Source organism: Loa loa (assembly GCF_000183805.2).
Source record: "Loa loa unplaced genomic scaffold supercont3.80, whole genome shotgun sequence".
Lineage (NCBI taxonomy): Eukaryota > Metazoa > Nematoda > Chromadorea > Rhabditida > Onchocercidae > Loa > Loa loa.
In genome coordinates this window covers 228,644-244,460 of record NW_018108260.1, presented here as the reverse complement: position 1 = coordinate 244,460, position 15,817 = coordinate 228,644, and the positions used below count along the sequence as shown (strand labels likewise).

General features: G+C 31.6%; 4 protein-coding genes across 4 annotated transcripts; 1 reads left to right on the top strand and 3 right to left on the bottom strand.

Annotated features, from left to right (window-relative positions):
* Positions 1–927, bottom strand: LOAG_02112 (hypothetical protein; the record flags this gene model as incomplete). Its single annotated transcript, XM_003137650.1, has 3 exons — positions 1–194; positions 441–539; positions 832–927. The coding sequence occupies 3 exons, from the start codon at positions 925–927 to the stop codon at positions 27–29; spliced, it is 363 nt and encodes a 120-aa protein (XP_003137698.1). The 3' UTR covers positions 1–26.
* A 7,026-nt stretch (positions 928–7,953) lies between these two features.
* Positions 7,954–9,191, top strand: LOAG_02111 (hypothetical protein; the record flags this gene model as incomplete). Its single annotated transcript, XM_003137649.1, has 3 exons — positions 7,954–8,045; positions 8,193–8,680; positions 8,998–9,191. 3 exons carry the CDS (start codon positions 7,954–7,956, stop codon positions 9,189–9,191), a joined length of 774 nt encoding a protein of 257 aa, XP_003137697.1.
* Positions 9,192–10,021: 830 nt separating this feature from the next.
* LOAG_02110 (hypothetical protein) lies at positions 10,022–12,554 on the bottom strand (the record flags this gene model as incomplete). The annotated part of the gene is made up of 7 exons (XM_020445934.1): positions 10,022–10,189; positions 10,922–11,052; positions 11,275–11,353; positions 11,600–11,727; positions 11,992–12,060; positions 12,319–12,412; positions 12,531–12,554. The coding sequence occupies 7 exons, from the start codon at positions 12,552–12,554 to the stop codon at positions 10,022–10,024; spliced, it is 693 nt and encodes a 230-aa protein (XP_020303663.1).
* Positions 12,555–13,801: 1,247 nt separating this feature from the next.
* On the bottom strand, positions 13,802–15,412 carry LOAG_02109 (methylase; the record flags this gene model as incomplete). Its single annotated transcript, XM_003137647.2, has 4 exons — positions 15,228–15,412; positions 14,923–15,057; positions 14,406–14,561; positions 13,802–14,035 (listed from the first exon to the last, which is right to left on the bottom strand). Exons 1-4 carry the CDS (start codon positions 15,333–15,335, stop codon positions 13,802–13,804), a joined length of 633 nt encoding a protein of 210 aa, XP_003137695.1. The 5' UTR covers positions 15,336–15,412.
* Positions 15,413–15,817: the final 405 nt, after the last annotated feature.

Below are 15,817 nucleotides of genomic sequence, written 5' to 3'. Positions count from 1 at the left end.
GCTTTCCTGATGATTTGTCTTGCTCGTCAAAATAACTTATAAATCATATTAAGTTCACTTCTTAACAATGAAATCAGTAACCTGGTGACTTGTCTTGCTCGCCTTACATAATGATAACAAATACTTCTCCACCACACTATTGGTAGGGCATTTCGCATTTTCTCAATGTATTCCATCGCTTCAATATGATTAACCTAAATTTAATCATTCCCTTCAGATAAGTCTTCGAATCAAATGAAATCATGCTGATATTACTTGCAATTAGAATTCAAATTGAATTTTCCAAAATTTCAACTGACATACAAGTCATCGGTTAGTAAGGCGACTAAATTGGTTATTTTACTAATTAGTGCAATGAGTTTTTGCTTCCAATTTTTCGATGCATATGAAAACTTTCATTGAGTTTTTTCGTGTAAGAAACGAATTAATTTAAATGTTACCTTTTTAATTTTGTTAATTTTGGTACGATTATGCCAACACTCCATAATATAAACAATGTATAATATAATGCCAAATGCTATTGGTATGAAATTATATCCCTGAGAACATGGCCCATATGAATATCTATAATTTTGTAGGCTAAATTTATTCGTCTAAATAATAATTCTTGATATCAAATAAGTTTTATGAAATTGTGAATGATATAATCTTGCTAGTATTAGCATGAAAGTACCATCACAATTAGCGTTATTATAATTTTTCTTGAAAGCTTTAAATTACGTTAAAATTTAAAAAAAAATTCTAAAGATTCAATTATGGCAATATTTAGATATATTTATCTTCGTGCAACTATCCCATATATCACGTGAAATACGTAAGATTTGAGCTTACTTTGAAACAGTTTGAACAACATATATATGATGATTCAGATGACACCAGATGCCATAACTGATACAAAGATGGACTAGCACTGTTGTTAGCAAACATTTCCAGTGGAATTTATGACGGAATGCTTTCCACAACGTTTGTGGTTGTGGCTTTTGCTAAAACAATTGCAGTTTTCATTTTTCAGAACAAAATTAAAGCAAGCATTGTTTGAACAAGGAGAAATTTAAATATGCGATGCATTTTCTGGTGTCAACTTAGTACTGTTAACTGCAGTGTCCATTTTTTGCGAGATTATGGTCAACAATTAATCATTTTCTCGCAAAATGGTCAGCGATTGATATTGATTGATTTGATATTGGTCATTTGTTCATATAAACAGCAAAATGTTATGTATCAGTAAATTGTAAAAAGGCCTAACCACGGGACTTTCGATGTCAACTGCGTATGTCATTATTATTTGGCAATAATAGCAACACAATAATGAATTTATGCATAACTGCAAATTTAAGACATATAAAGATTTCATCAAATTAATAGCTAAATTTTTTTGAAGCATATCGGAAACTTTTCATTATCACGCAAATAAAACTAGGTAAACTACGTGTTTTGACGCAACTTGAGGTAGAATTATATACTTAAAATGTTTGCAAGGAAATAGAAACAAAGTTTAAAAAAAGAAATTTAATTTCATAAACATTTGTCTTACATTTGGTTATCAGAAAAAAAATCTTTCGACAATTCTGCAACTGCACAACGCAGTCATTTACGTGGTCAACCATTCAACCATGCAAAATTGAACTTCTTTTGACTGCTTTACCTTTTGACCCTACTTCAATTTGTACCAGAATAAATTGTTGGAAGTGATTTTGCTGAGAGAAATATAATATTGAGATTGTTGTATGGGCCTGAGATGACATCATCTGAAATTTTGGTTTCTTTCGTATTTTAGGTTTGACAAATTCAAGGATGGTATTATGAAGTTAAATGGTTGCGATCCTTAGTTAAACATCAGATTTTTGAATTAAAATATTTTGATAGCTATGATTCATGAAAAATGACAATGCTAATGAATAAATAAGTAAGTGCTAGTCTTCGAGTGAGAAATGTAAAAAAAAGAGCCTGCAACTGAAATTGCTGATTTTTGATGAGATTCATCAAAATTGAAGAAGATGCAAAGATGGACAGAAGATCAATCGAAAGGATTGGAGAAGGAAAAAGGAAAGAGAAAGGATGAAGGAGTAGAAGGTTCTCAATTTAGCCTTTTTCCTTCATTCAGAAAATAAAAAGAGACTGAATTTGTAATTATTGTGTTGCTAGGATGTGCAACATGAAAGGACGCAAGTTACTTCGTCTGTTCCTTCACCATAATCAATTCTTTTTTTTTCTTTTTTAATGGAATAAAAGTATTTGGAAGCTTAAAATCATAAAATCCTTGCATTATATGTTAATAAGCAATAATAGATCCTTCCGAAAATCTCAAAGTTTATTAAGCAAATTACAGAGTAATATCTGTTTCCAATAGTTTTAGGTAGATATGATCACATCATTGTTGCAATTTCCGAATTACAAAAAGAAACAATTGAAATTAAGTCTAGTGCTTCTCTAAATTAGTGTGATAAAATGCGATTTATTTTAGATTTGTTCATATTTGAAAAATTGATGGCAATAAAGTAGACAGGGCAAAGATTAAATGTAAATGAAAGGAATGAAAAAATACCGCTGTTAGTAATAGTTAAAGTATTTGAAAATTTGCATAACTCATAAATCATCATGAAAAATAGTAATAGTATTACTTTTATTGTAGTATAAAACTTTTGAAGGCATGAGAGTTTAAAAAATGAATTATTTTTACAATAAATGCAAGCAATCTGAAGGAATTACAAAGTTTGCTTGTCCAGGCGTGAAAGAATGATTAAGTTGAATGTTTCTGCATTTTAATATTACAATTAACTAATGATAAAATTTATCCTAATTAATGATATTTCTGATGGAATCCTGAATGAATTTTCGAAGTAATATAAGGATATTAATCCTTAACTATTGGCTAATTTACTTATTGCACTATCGATCACTTGATATGAGAGTGCATAGCAATAACTCACAATTACAGAATATCTATAATGAAGTATTTAAATGAGAGATGAAATTTAATTTGCCATCATAATTTGCATCAAATAATAAAAATTCAATTCAAACATGAAATTAAGCAATGCTTGGATAAACATAGAATAAGAATCAGTGTTAAACATATTCTTATCACAAATTACTTAAATTTAATTTTCTTATTGGCAAACACAATAATTTTTATTTCTGAGGAATTGATGTGGGAATGTGATTGAAACAGTGATTTTGATTTTGTGTTTATCCAACCATCACTTAATATCATTTCCCACGATTTTGATCTTGGCAATTGTTTGTTTCTTTTGAAAAAAAAGAGTTGGAAATGATTTTTTTAAATTGTCTTCAATGATTTCTCCTACATTTGTTCAGTAATAATCAAGTTAGTGAGCAGAGAAAAAAAAATTTCAAATGTGTCACATTTGACGATATAAAGAAATCAAAGGCGCTGCTTAATTACTGGTTTAAATGGAATGAATTTGATTCAAAAATAATATGTTTGGGATTTAATGCAATCACAGCTTTATTTAATATGAAATTTATGATTGTATAAATTGGCCATATTCTTTTATGCTTAGTTTTGAAATAAAATTTAAAAGCTTATAAGAGAGCATCGCTCATTTTAGCCCTTCAGGATCAGTGTAATAAATGCTTTCAAGTTTTTTCTAAGTTTGTATTTTTAAGTTTAACTTGTTACTGCCAAAAATACATCGTCATTTACAAAAATCTTATCTTTTAAATGGAATGATAAGATAAACATTAAACTTATCTTCTTATCATTGACTACTATTAGTGAGCTATTTTTAAGAATTATTATTATGCATGATTAAAATGAATGAAGATGGAATGAACATCGCAGAACAAACCATTTTAAAAAAAAATTCAGTATTTCAATTTCGTGAATTATTTTAATTTCGCAGAATTTGTAATGAAATGGAAATTAACGTATTCATGATGGGGAGATTGAAATTTGTTCGTATATGATTGAAAAGCATAAATTTCTCTCTTTTTAGAGTGTTTTATTTCGCAAACTTCAAAATTCAAAAGAAAACTTAAAATTTTCAATGAGATTTTTTAGAAGAAAAAAAGTTTCCTCATCGTTTTATTTCTCAAAAGGAGATAATAATTGGTAAAATTATCAACGATAAGGAAATATTAATAATGATGAGAAGCACAAATGATGTCATGAAATTTATGATTCATAAATGAAAGCAATTTTAGAAAATTCTTTTTTTTTAGCAACAATCTCAAATAAAACAAAATACAAAGTTCGTCTTCTTTTTTTTGTTAAAAACTTGAAGATTAATGCTATTATTAGCAAATGCTGAAAAGAAGAAAGTGAAAAGACGATATTTACTGTTATTTATAGTAATATTGAGGGAATGCGCAAACGTTCTTTCCTACAATTCCATCAGCAATTATTCAGTTTAGGAAGAATATCCGTAAAGTTTTCCGGAAAAAGAATAGAATGGGGAGAAAACTGATTGATAAATGGTCCTCGAAGATGAAAGATGGAAGTGTAGTGAAATATTTTGGAAATATTTCATTGCTATTATTCTCGTTCTCAGTGCTGCTTACTTTCTTACATTCATAGATGTTGTCTTAAGATAAGCATTCGAAAGGACAACAAGAGGAAAAAGTTTGTGAAAATGGCCAACAACGCCTGATAGACAAAACCAAGCTTTTGGGGCTTGTATCCCTGGTGATTTCATTCGCCAATTGTCTCACCGTTTCATATAAGCCATCAAGTATCCGCTGCGTCATTTATCAAATGGTCTTTGTTGTCTACCACAATCATTCCTCCTTTTCCTGTTCCTCCTCCTCTTCTTCCTCCTCCTCCTCCTCCTCTTCATTTTGCTTCAGTTATTTATTCTTGGTTGAAAATTCTTCACATATCATTCATTATACTCATATTTGGTCTTCTCAAGGAGAAGCAAAAAAAAAGAAGGGAAGGATAGAAGTGATTCGAAAAATCATGAATGTAGAAGTTGAAATCTTTTAAGAATTTCAGAAGTTCGATCCTTTAAATTCAAACTTTGAGGCTTTAAAGTTAGGAAATATTCGACAAAATGAGGAAAAAATTTTTTGCTCACAGACAATAAGATAAATTGTGTTTCAATCTCATCTTCTTTTTAAATTTCAAATTTTAAAATTTCAAAATATAGTAACTTTCAATTGTTTTGAAGATTAAACGTTTTGTCAAAAACTTGAAATTTCTATTTCGTGACCAGTTGTGTTAGCAACTTTAGATAATATTTTGAGAAATTTAAAAATTTCCGAAATTTCCCTCGAAGGTTATGGAAGCTTTTAAAGATGGATAATGTTTAAGAGTCTATCTCATTGTTGACTGTAAGAGAATTTTTAAGTCTACCAGTTTTGGGACAAACAAATTATTGATTTCTTGTTCGCCTGAGGATACTTTTGAAAAGCTGCTGAAATTTTTCGATACATTTATATTAAAATATTGGTTACTCAAATAAAAAGTTATATTTCACTTTCGTTCCATTTTAAAAAAAATTAATTGTCGCAGATTTGCATTTGCATTTGCATATCAAAAAATGTAATACCATAAAAGTAAAAAAGAAGAAATCAATAATGTCATTTCTACTGGATGACATTTATTGTTAGCATCAAAAGCCAATTTCTCTTATGAGAAATAATTCATTGCAAAATTTGGATTGCTAAAAAAAAAGAGTCGCTAAAACCGTTTCAGTAAATTTTTTAAAATTAAGAAATTTGTTCAAATTTTTGCATAAAATCTGAAAGTTCTATGATTTTTTATTCAATCATTTGTTAAAGATTAAATTAATTATCATTGAGTGTTAATAGGAAAAGCCATTTGTGAAAGTTATCTAATAGTTGGGACAAATAAAATTAAATGTTTAAGTATTTCTAGGGATGAAAATAAACAAAACTGAGTAATTATTTTGAACTTTTTTCTGGATTATTGACCAAAAATTTGCATTTAACCATGGAACATTTGCATTTGTCATGGAAAACGGCGATGAAAACATATAATATGTATACGATAACCGATGATTATTACTCGCATTATTCTCGAAATTGGAAAAAGACAAGAGGAGTTGATGACAACTGTTGACAAAATTTCAATCCCAGTGGTAAATATATCTTATCATATTAATCTGTCTACCGTATCGTATTAGTTTGATTTAAGTAAAGTTTTCTTTCCGATGATTATTTAATTCATGAAGTTACGGTCTGGAAACATTTCGTCACAAATATAGTTCTAAAGTAATTCTATGTTATCAAATTTTGACCTGTAGGAGTGTAATAGTTTCGAAAAACTATATTTTTAATCTACAACAGTGACTAACTGAAGCTGGACTGATTACAAGGTGATAACAGTGATAAAGTGATAGGGTAAACGTCTTTTTTCGATAAGCGTTCATCTGATTGGTTGTATCGGAGATGATGATATTTTCACTGGTATCGTCATCTTTGCTGGTAGCCTTTGCTAGTAAAAGTATATTCTAATTACATCACTTGTTTTGTAACAAGAAATTTGATCGTCAAAATTACTCAAGATTTTAAACTGTTTTCTTTTTCCCGTACAATATCATTTTTATTGGAATCTTCCAATTACGGTCCTATGAATCTTTTCCACTCTCGAATCCTCTTTTAAAACTCTGAGTTTTTTTTTTTTTGATATTAAGAGTAAAGAAAAAATATAAAAAAATATGTAAATAGCTGTAAGCAATTCTGACTTATCAGAAGTAAATTATTTTTTCAATTCAAAAAAGTTTTTTTAAAATATTATGATTCCTTTAGAAACAATAAGGCAAGATCACCTGTAACACAAAGAAAAAACATAAGTTCAATCTTCAGATATGAACAACTTATTAAATTTCTCAAACTTTGAGGCATTTTCTGCATGTTGAAAAGAACTTGTTACATAAATTCGTATTTTATTTGCATAATAAATAAATTTTCTTTGAAATAATCCATAAATTGGTCATTTTCCATTTATAATTTGGTCATTTCAAATGACCATCAAAATGCATGTCATAGCATGCCTGGGTTATCGCAGTTCGCAGAATCTTTCACAAAAAGATGACTGTTTGCTTTTTGTTTTTTTTTAAAATTTTCCATCAACAAAAACTTGGGCAATTTGAAGATCATAAAGTTCAGAGCCAGGATTGGAAGCAGCTAGCTAAGCGCTGTTGGCTAATATTAAGTTTTTAGATTGCATGATCAGTTAATGACGAAAGAGAAATGACCAAAACAATGGACACAAAAGCCTGTCCAATTTTCATAACGTAAAAAGTAGTTAATCGTTTCAACAAATCTCTGAGAAACGTGGTGAACCAGTGATAATCCGTTGAAGATGTCTTAAAATAGAATAGGTTCAAGGTTATTAATGATGACCGTTCTGTGAATCTTATCATATAACAACCGATCACACTCGTGATAGAGTCAAGTCATTATCTTCCTGATGTTATTCATCTGGCTTTCTGCCTTGTCATTTCTTTTGATACAAGTTACTTCGTTACTTCAAGTAATAATTTTGTTCTTTAAATTTTAAATTCAAACAAGAAATATATTTTCTTAATTAATATGTATTTCTATTTAGTTAATGATGTAATTCATCTTGCCAATTAAATAAGCTACGCGTTAGAGAAGATAAAACTGCTATTTTCCTGTCCTAAATTTGTTCTAAAATATGCAATCATACGGAGGGACAACTTTTCATATTGCTGCTGTAAAAGTAAGTTAAAATGAATGAATATGCAAATGAAATGCTTAAAAGAATTATTCTGTTTTAGAAGAATGAAACTTATTCTGTCACAAACGAATCATTAACTGATTTATCAAACCGTAAGTTAAACTTTTTAATTACGGATGGAAATTTCTCAATTTGAGATAACTTTTGTTTACCTCATTTTAAAATGTTTTGAAATTCGAAATTCTCCAAGTACCGATACTAAAGAGCAATTTCAAAATAAATAAAAAAGAAAAATCGTTTTATTCAAGTGTTTATTGCTTCAGATGATACCAATTTCAGAAGATTGGAGTGAATGGAGCAAATGTTCGGATTCATGCGGTGGATGTGGCACGCAAAACCGTACATTAAAATTACCGTATGCTCTATCATTTTGCAAATTTACTTTTAAGTTTAATTAATCTTTCGGTAGAATTTCGAAATTTTCGATGGAAAGATTTACAAATGTCACATACACTCTGTTTATAACATCAGTATTTACTGCTCAAAAAATTTGATCGTTTAGAAATGGTACGCGTATCGTACACCTTCGTCACTGTAACCCAGAGCCGTGTTTGGATAGAAAAGAACCGTGTTGTGAACCGTTTAAATTTATAAATGGAAAATGCCTGATACCACAAAAAACTGAAGGAAATGAAGTGAGATCGAAGGACCAAAAGAAGGAGGCAGTAGTTGCTTGGGAAAGTATTAAAGATGATGATAAACCGAAATTTAATAATCTAGAAGAACAAAGAAAGGAAGCAGTACTTGCCTGGGAAATTATTAAAGGAACAGAATTTTCTGACAACAAAAAATTCGGCAATATAAATCTGAAGGAAACCGATATACTTCTCAACTTGACTACTGGAATCAGTATTGGTCTTAATGATACCAGAAATAGCGACAATGATGATTTCACTGAAAGCAGTGGAGAATTGGATGAGGAAATGGATAGCAAAATAAATACTACTGAAACTTTCAACTTGGGCATTACAAATGCGGATGCGCCACATGGTAGGACTTCTCTGTATGATATGTGACACTTGGCTGTAAATGTAGGAAGTACTTGATTTGTCCATTTCACAACCGGCGGTCTTCATTTTGTCCTGGTTCATCTACAACTATCACTGAAAACTTCATTGAACAACAACCCTAAATATTTTGCATAGGGCAGAACTCTTTCACTTTATGTTTTTATAAATTCTATAGAATAGACGTGGGGTTTCAAAAATTTTGTTTATAGTATTTAACTATCATACTCCTTCCTTACACTCTCAAAAAAATATTCAGAAGATGATATCCAGAAAAAGTATGATTTAATATATTTTCAGCTTCAATGAAGAAAAATAAAAGTGTTAAAAAAGGTTATAATCGAAGAAACTACAAACAACGACAACGGCGCAATCGACAGCATCTTCCACGAATGGCCTCAAAATCACAGAATGCCAAGAAGTCGGGAAAATCACAGAAAATGTTTGACGCTTATTATATATATGACTACTATGACTTCTATTACTACTATTGATCACGAAATATAACAACTGCTCTAAAAACTCTTCTAACTTTGAACATGGATGAATGTGTCTTCTACAGAAATCTTTCCACATATCTTGTGAGAACTTTAAAATGCCATCAAATACTATTACATTTACAGTAAAGTTCCCAATTATTCTTGCAACATTGGAATACCAGCTGAAGAAGATTGCTTTGGATACATTTTTAGCTCTCAGATGTTAAGCAAAGATTAAAACTAGAATTGGCAATAAAACCTGAAATTTACAGACTGAAAAAATTAATAATGCAGTACCAAAGCTTTCTAACCACAGTTAACAGAGGAATTTAGAGGAAAGAATAGCAAAAAGATATGAAGCACCATATGGTCTTTTAGAATTTTAACTTTTCTCTTTGAAAAATACGCCCTTCTCGAAATATTTATTACTTCCCGAAAGTTTGATAATATTCATCTAAACGAGGATCTTAACTGTTTTATAGACCAAAGGGTCAATGATCCTTTCACACCACTGCTGACACCATTAAATCACAGAACAACATCTACATCATAACCCAAATATGTAATATCTCCCACACGATTTTAACATATTTCACTATATATGCCCGACAGCCCACTGAAACATTTGAATATTTCAAGCATAAAATGTTGCTCAAATCACGAGCAGCATTTCATAATCATTCAACTCAGCACTTTATCATGTTTTAAAGTTGTAAATCGGTTGTAGTGCATATTAACACCTACATTATTATACACTTTCATATACTGATTGTCACCTCGAATAGTCCATCGTTAATTCCGTATTTTTGTACGGTGTAGTATAGTAGCATATTAGTACCAATAATTTATTTTTGAGTGCTGACAACACTTTTAACTATTTCGAAGAATTTATCAATCATCATCTTATATTTAGACATACTGGGCATCATATGTCCACCTGGATGCTCAACCACAACAACCATATCTCTGTCGAAATTTTCCACAAGCTTTGCACTTAATTCATGAGAAACAACCTGTAAATAAAATTAACAGTGGTTTTGAAAATTAAGATTTAACTATTCCCAAAATCCCAAATAGTTTTAGTTTTCCAATGCCATAAAACTCTATTATTAAAATCCTGATCATTCTCAATCTCATCGAATTTCTCTATTCCTATATAAAAATGGAATTTTAGTGAGTTTCCATGAATTTTATTTCTCTCGCGACTTTCCTCCAACTAAATATACATCTCCGATATCGATATAAAAAAAAAAATCACCGGTATCGGTGCACCTATCACCGGTATCGGTGCACCTATCACCGGTATCGATGCACCTATCACCGGTATCGGTGCACCTATCACCGGTATCGGTGCATCAAAATTAAAATAAAGTTTGGCGCCCAAAACTATTTCATTTTTATCAATGGTAACAACATTTTTGAGTAATGTATAATTGCATCACAAATAAATCAAAAAATTTTCATCGTTCGATTTTGGAAAACGCCCACTCTTACATTTGAAGACATACAATCACATAAAGCTATCAAAAACAGAAAAAAAAGAGGACACATACGATATGCAACATAGATTGAAAATACAAAAAGGAGCTCCAAATGTAGGGAAAAGTCCGAAGCTTCAAAAAAATTCAAGAAAAATGTAGCACAAAAAACCTAAATCAAAAATGTGAAAATTATTATAAATTTTTAGAAATAATCTTCAAAAGCATTTTTCTTGAAGGAAAAAGGAAAAACAAACAAAAGTTAACCTTATCGGTTTCACCGAATACGTGCAGACACGGAAGATTTGGATGAGCCATTCTGTTCAGTTTTTGGTGTTCAAGATTTCTGCTTGGGAATCCGGATACCAAAATTAGAAATCTAAAATCGATATTCACATCTGAAATCTAGCCATTAGATTGAACTCTGATAATGAAAAGCGTGGTTGAAATCGAATAAAGCAAAAATATCTGAAATCCAAACTCTTTCCACTTCCCATAGAAAAATTGTTTTTACTGTTTCCCAGTTATAACCAGCAACTGCTGAAACTTTTCCACACCATCCAGCAAGCTTACAAGAACTCGCAAAAATTGAAATTATGAATGAAGAAGTAAAAATGTACCTCCTTTTTGCTTCAGAGCAGATAACAAGAAAGCCAAGGTCGCACCCTGACTAAAACCAAGTATTCCATCAAAAGGTCCCTAAATTTATCTTTCTTTTTCTATTTACTTGAATAAGACAATGCTTTGTTTGAAGCAAAAGAAACACGTTTGCTCGTTTTAAAAACAAATAGTTGATATGGGCTCATAATAAATGCTTCCATTCAAAGTTTTGGAAATTAATCTTCACTGTTGTCAATATTACAATCAACAAAATATTCAACAAAATATACCAACTTTATATTTCCTATTTATTCGATAGAGAATAAGAAAGAAAAGAAACCTTACTTCCTTCCGAGCAAAGTCAGTGACTGCCTGCACAGATTCCTCGAAACCTTCATGATCTTTCACTTCCTTGGTATGAAAACGTTCCGCGACATACCACCATCCTCGACATTCTGCTGGTGCTATACTTGCTGCAAGCAAAACTTTGTAAAATGCAAACAGATATTCTCACTTCAACACACTGTAAACGACCTTATAAAAACTACTTGGATATACTCAATTCCGTGGAATATGCTTTTTCCGTGTTTCCGACTGTTTATGATATTAGTAACTGAAATATAAATTCCAAAAACATCCTATAAAAAATGAAAAAGTGTCATCAAAGGTGACAAAGCCATAGCTATCGGTGCTTCAATTCGTAATCAAAATAGTAGGAAGAAGGTTCTAAGCCTTGCCTGACACTTCATCACCGGAAGTTACTGAAGCATGTTCCCATTCAACTTCGTGTGGAGCATTCATAAAAACTGAAAAAGAAGACAAAAAGATTGATGGTCTTAGTCAATAATTATGGAATACGATAAATACCCCAAGTAAAAAAAGAGTTCGTAAATAATTCAGTATTTTAACAACCCATGGATTAGTTAGATCGAAGATCAAAAGACTTATGTGACATAAAAGGCAAACAACAAATACCGATACAGCCACATTTCTGCGACCGTTTCTAAGAAATACTGAAGACGAGGATTAATGATAAAGTATTCAACGGTGGAGACATTTAATACCGAAATCAACGTATTTCTTCATAGGACGTCGGAAACTGCCTGATTTATCCCGGAAAACTGTAGCATTCTGTTGATAACCATGAAGACAAAGAACCTAAAAACTTAGCAGATGTCTTATCCTTGCGACTTCAGAACTGAACTTCAAATTTCTAAAGTCTGAACTATGGACTTGAAACAAAAAAGCAAAATTCAAAACCCAGAACGGAACTTACTCTGAGCTTTGGTGTGGATTCCATTTATTAAAATTCCCACTGAATCTTCGGTCTTTTTTAATTCTGAGAATTTCGGAGTTGTGAAAATCCACGGAATCACCGCAAGCAGAAGGGAAAAAAACACAAAACCCGCGAGCCAAACTTAAAGTCCTTCCCAACCTGAACTTAACACCAATGAAATTGTTAAATCTCAACTATCGCGGAACTTCGAAACTTGAACCCCAGCCAACCCAAACGATCCAAGTTGTTTCTTCAATGAGAACAAGCGATACTTTTCCAATGCATTGTAATACTCCGTTATCTTTTGTCTTTTTATTTCAGTTTTCTATAGTATAGAATGCAATGAATTGAGAAAGAGAAAATCCCGGTGAATTAAGTAACGAAAAAGAAAAATTCAATGGTAAGGTTCTTTCCAATTCATTACAAAGTTGTTCGAATTCTAACAGAGTTCCTTGAAACTTCAACATTCTTTTAATAAAGGAACCAAAAAGTTGATAACATATACAGTAACAACAAGCAATCGTGAATTAATGATTAAAAATGATATTTAATGGCAATGTTTTCAGTAATACAATTAAGTTTTAAGTAAAAAAATTTTTGAAACGAAAAAGGATTTAAATTTTGAAGAGCAATGTTTTAAAAGAGAGGTATGAAATGAGTGCAGAATCAGTTATATTATTGCATTCCCACTCCATCTTTTTGCTACTTGCCCTATCTCCATGAACAGTAATAGAAGAATGGATGATTATTAGAAGACTGGTCATTTCGAACTACAGTATGCTTCTATATTTTACCTCGCATAAAATCCCGCCCGGCGACCAATCTTTGAATGACAAAGGTTATAAATAACAATATTAGGTATTATGGAAAGCGGATCCTTAAGTAAGTCAAGATTACTGCATCTCTCAAGATTCCTTGATATTTAGCAAATAGATACTCCAAATAATTTTTTGCTCCATCAAACGTCATCATGTGAAGAAATCAACTTACATACTGCTGACTATTTATTAGTGGCATGATTAATCACTTAGTAACACCTTATTGCAGATGCTTCAGCTTTAGTAATGAATGTAAGGGATGCATAATGTTGATACCGGAGTTATAATTAAGTATATCAGTGGTGAAATCCCACAAATTGTATTTATTGTTCTCTTTTCAAACATCATGAAAGCTATGGAAGGATTGACCAATTAACCATAATCATCTACCAATGTTGAGTAATGCTAACAAATAGAACTCAGTATTGAAATGATAAATTATCCCGACATCATTCAATATTTCGATTTTGTAAATTTAAGCACGAAAAGATGCTCGATACCGCACCTCCTTTCAAGTAGAATTTTACTGGAAAAAATTGATTGATTAAAAGCTAACATGCGGGCAATATCATTCGAATGAAGTGCAACAACAAAGAAAAAGCCGCCTGGTGCTAAAATTTCTGGAAGCTGAGCAAAAAGTCGATCAATGGCGCCACGTCCTGTGGGACCACCAGCCCAGCAGCGAACCTGTAAGAGAAATTGCAAAGTTTCAAAGTAACTAACAATTTTAATTCAGAATTATGGGATTGTTAAATCGCCATCGTTTTATTTTATTCAAATCTTAATGAGAAGTGAGGATGGAAAAAGGAAATCTTGCAAAGGCTTAAACAAATCCTAGGATAGGACAGGGACAGTTAAATAAATGCACGAAAGATCTAAAACTAGTCCAAGGAACAAGTTGATCTTGTTGATCCTCTTGTTACTAAGTGACGAATCAGAGTTGATAACTAATATAATTCGAATAAGAAAGATAAATTCCTGAGCGATAGTTCTGGCAAGATATACAAAACTAAAGTTAACTTTTAATATAAGAAAAAGGAGAAAAAAAAAGGCTTGCAGAGTCCGAAGTAGCCTCTTGCTCGGTGGGTACATATGGGGGATTAAAGAGCAGCACGTCAACAAGACCACATAATCGATGATTTAGTGCTGATAACAAATCACATTGAACTGCTTCCACTGATACATTATTGAGCTGCGCCGTAGTTCGAGTGCACTAAGGAGAGATTGATGGTTTAAATAAAATTATTAAGATAAGGTGGTCTTCATAAACTAGCATTTTCAAAATTTTATTTCTCAAAAAGTAATCAAATTCACATTTATCAGCAACCCTGATTACGCCACATCCCAGTCCTTCTGAGCCATTTTTTGTCTCAACAAATTAATACTTAAAGAAAAGCTCAAGAAAAAGTAAATCTCGAAAAAAGTAAGATGTAGTTACAATCACAAGCAGATTTCTTGCTTCTTTTTGAAAAAATTGAAATACTCGAAGGACTAGTAGATTTTCACCTCCGCCGACCGTTGCCGATAGAGTTCCGAATTTTCGAATTTAATCTTACAAAGAAGCAATTCCAAACCTGTAAAGCCTTAAAATTCATGTCTGTTGTTAAGGTAAAGACCGGCACCCGAAGTAACTGTTGACAAAATACCGAAACAATACCAGAACCACTCCCAATCTCAACAACTACATTTGGTTCTAGCTGTTCTAAAGCCTGAAAAAGAATAAGCAAGTCTCAAAGTTACATGACAACTTCCGGTCATTTCGCACAGATCTCAACAACCCTTCGGTCCTTCATTCAACCTTCTTCCTGGAAACTTAAATTTAGGAAATTAAAATTCCGAAGTCAACTTTCTTCTGCAGTTATTAATATTTTACCCATACCTCTTTATCTTCTTCTAAGGCATCCAACAACAAGAAAGTATCCTCGGCAGGTTCATAGACACTCTCCTTCTGCTCATCTGTGATGCGATACAAAGGCGTTGGGTGCATTCGGAAAAATTTTTGAAGAGAGGATTAACAGTTACTGCAACAATTTTCTCCCAGTCTCTCTCCGGAAAACTCCTGAAGTCATTGAGTGATTTTTGGACTTTTTCTACCCTTGCAAATTCCCTCAATTCTACGGCACTGAATCTCGTAGCTGTTCAGTTGGAAAGCTAAACATTCCATAATAGGACAAAATATTTCACAACTGAAAAAGCTAAGGAAAATTATATTCCGCTATTAATCGAAATCAAATGACACAAAATATACAGCAATGGAACAATATGCAAGTAACATGAATTTAGTAAAATTTAAAAGACCAAAGTCCACCGAGAAACTTTTGCCAGAAAACCTCCACAAGCCGTGAAATCTCAAAAGTGATAGTGCATCATGAGAAAATTTGATTCGTATCACTGGGATTATCCCGTCCAGTCACCATTTAGAAAATTTTCTCATAGCACCACAGCTTGAAAAACAGAATTCCTTCCTCA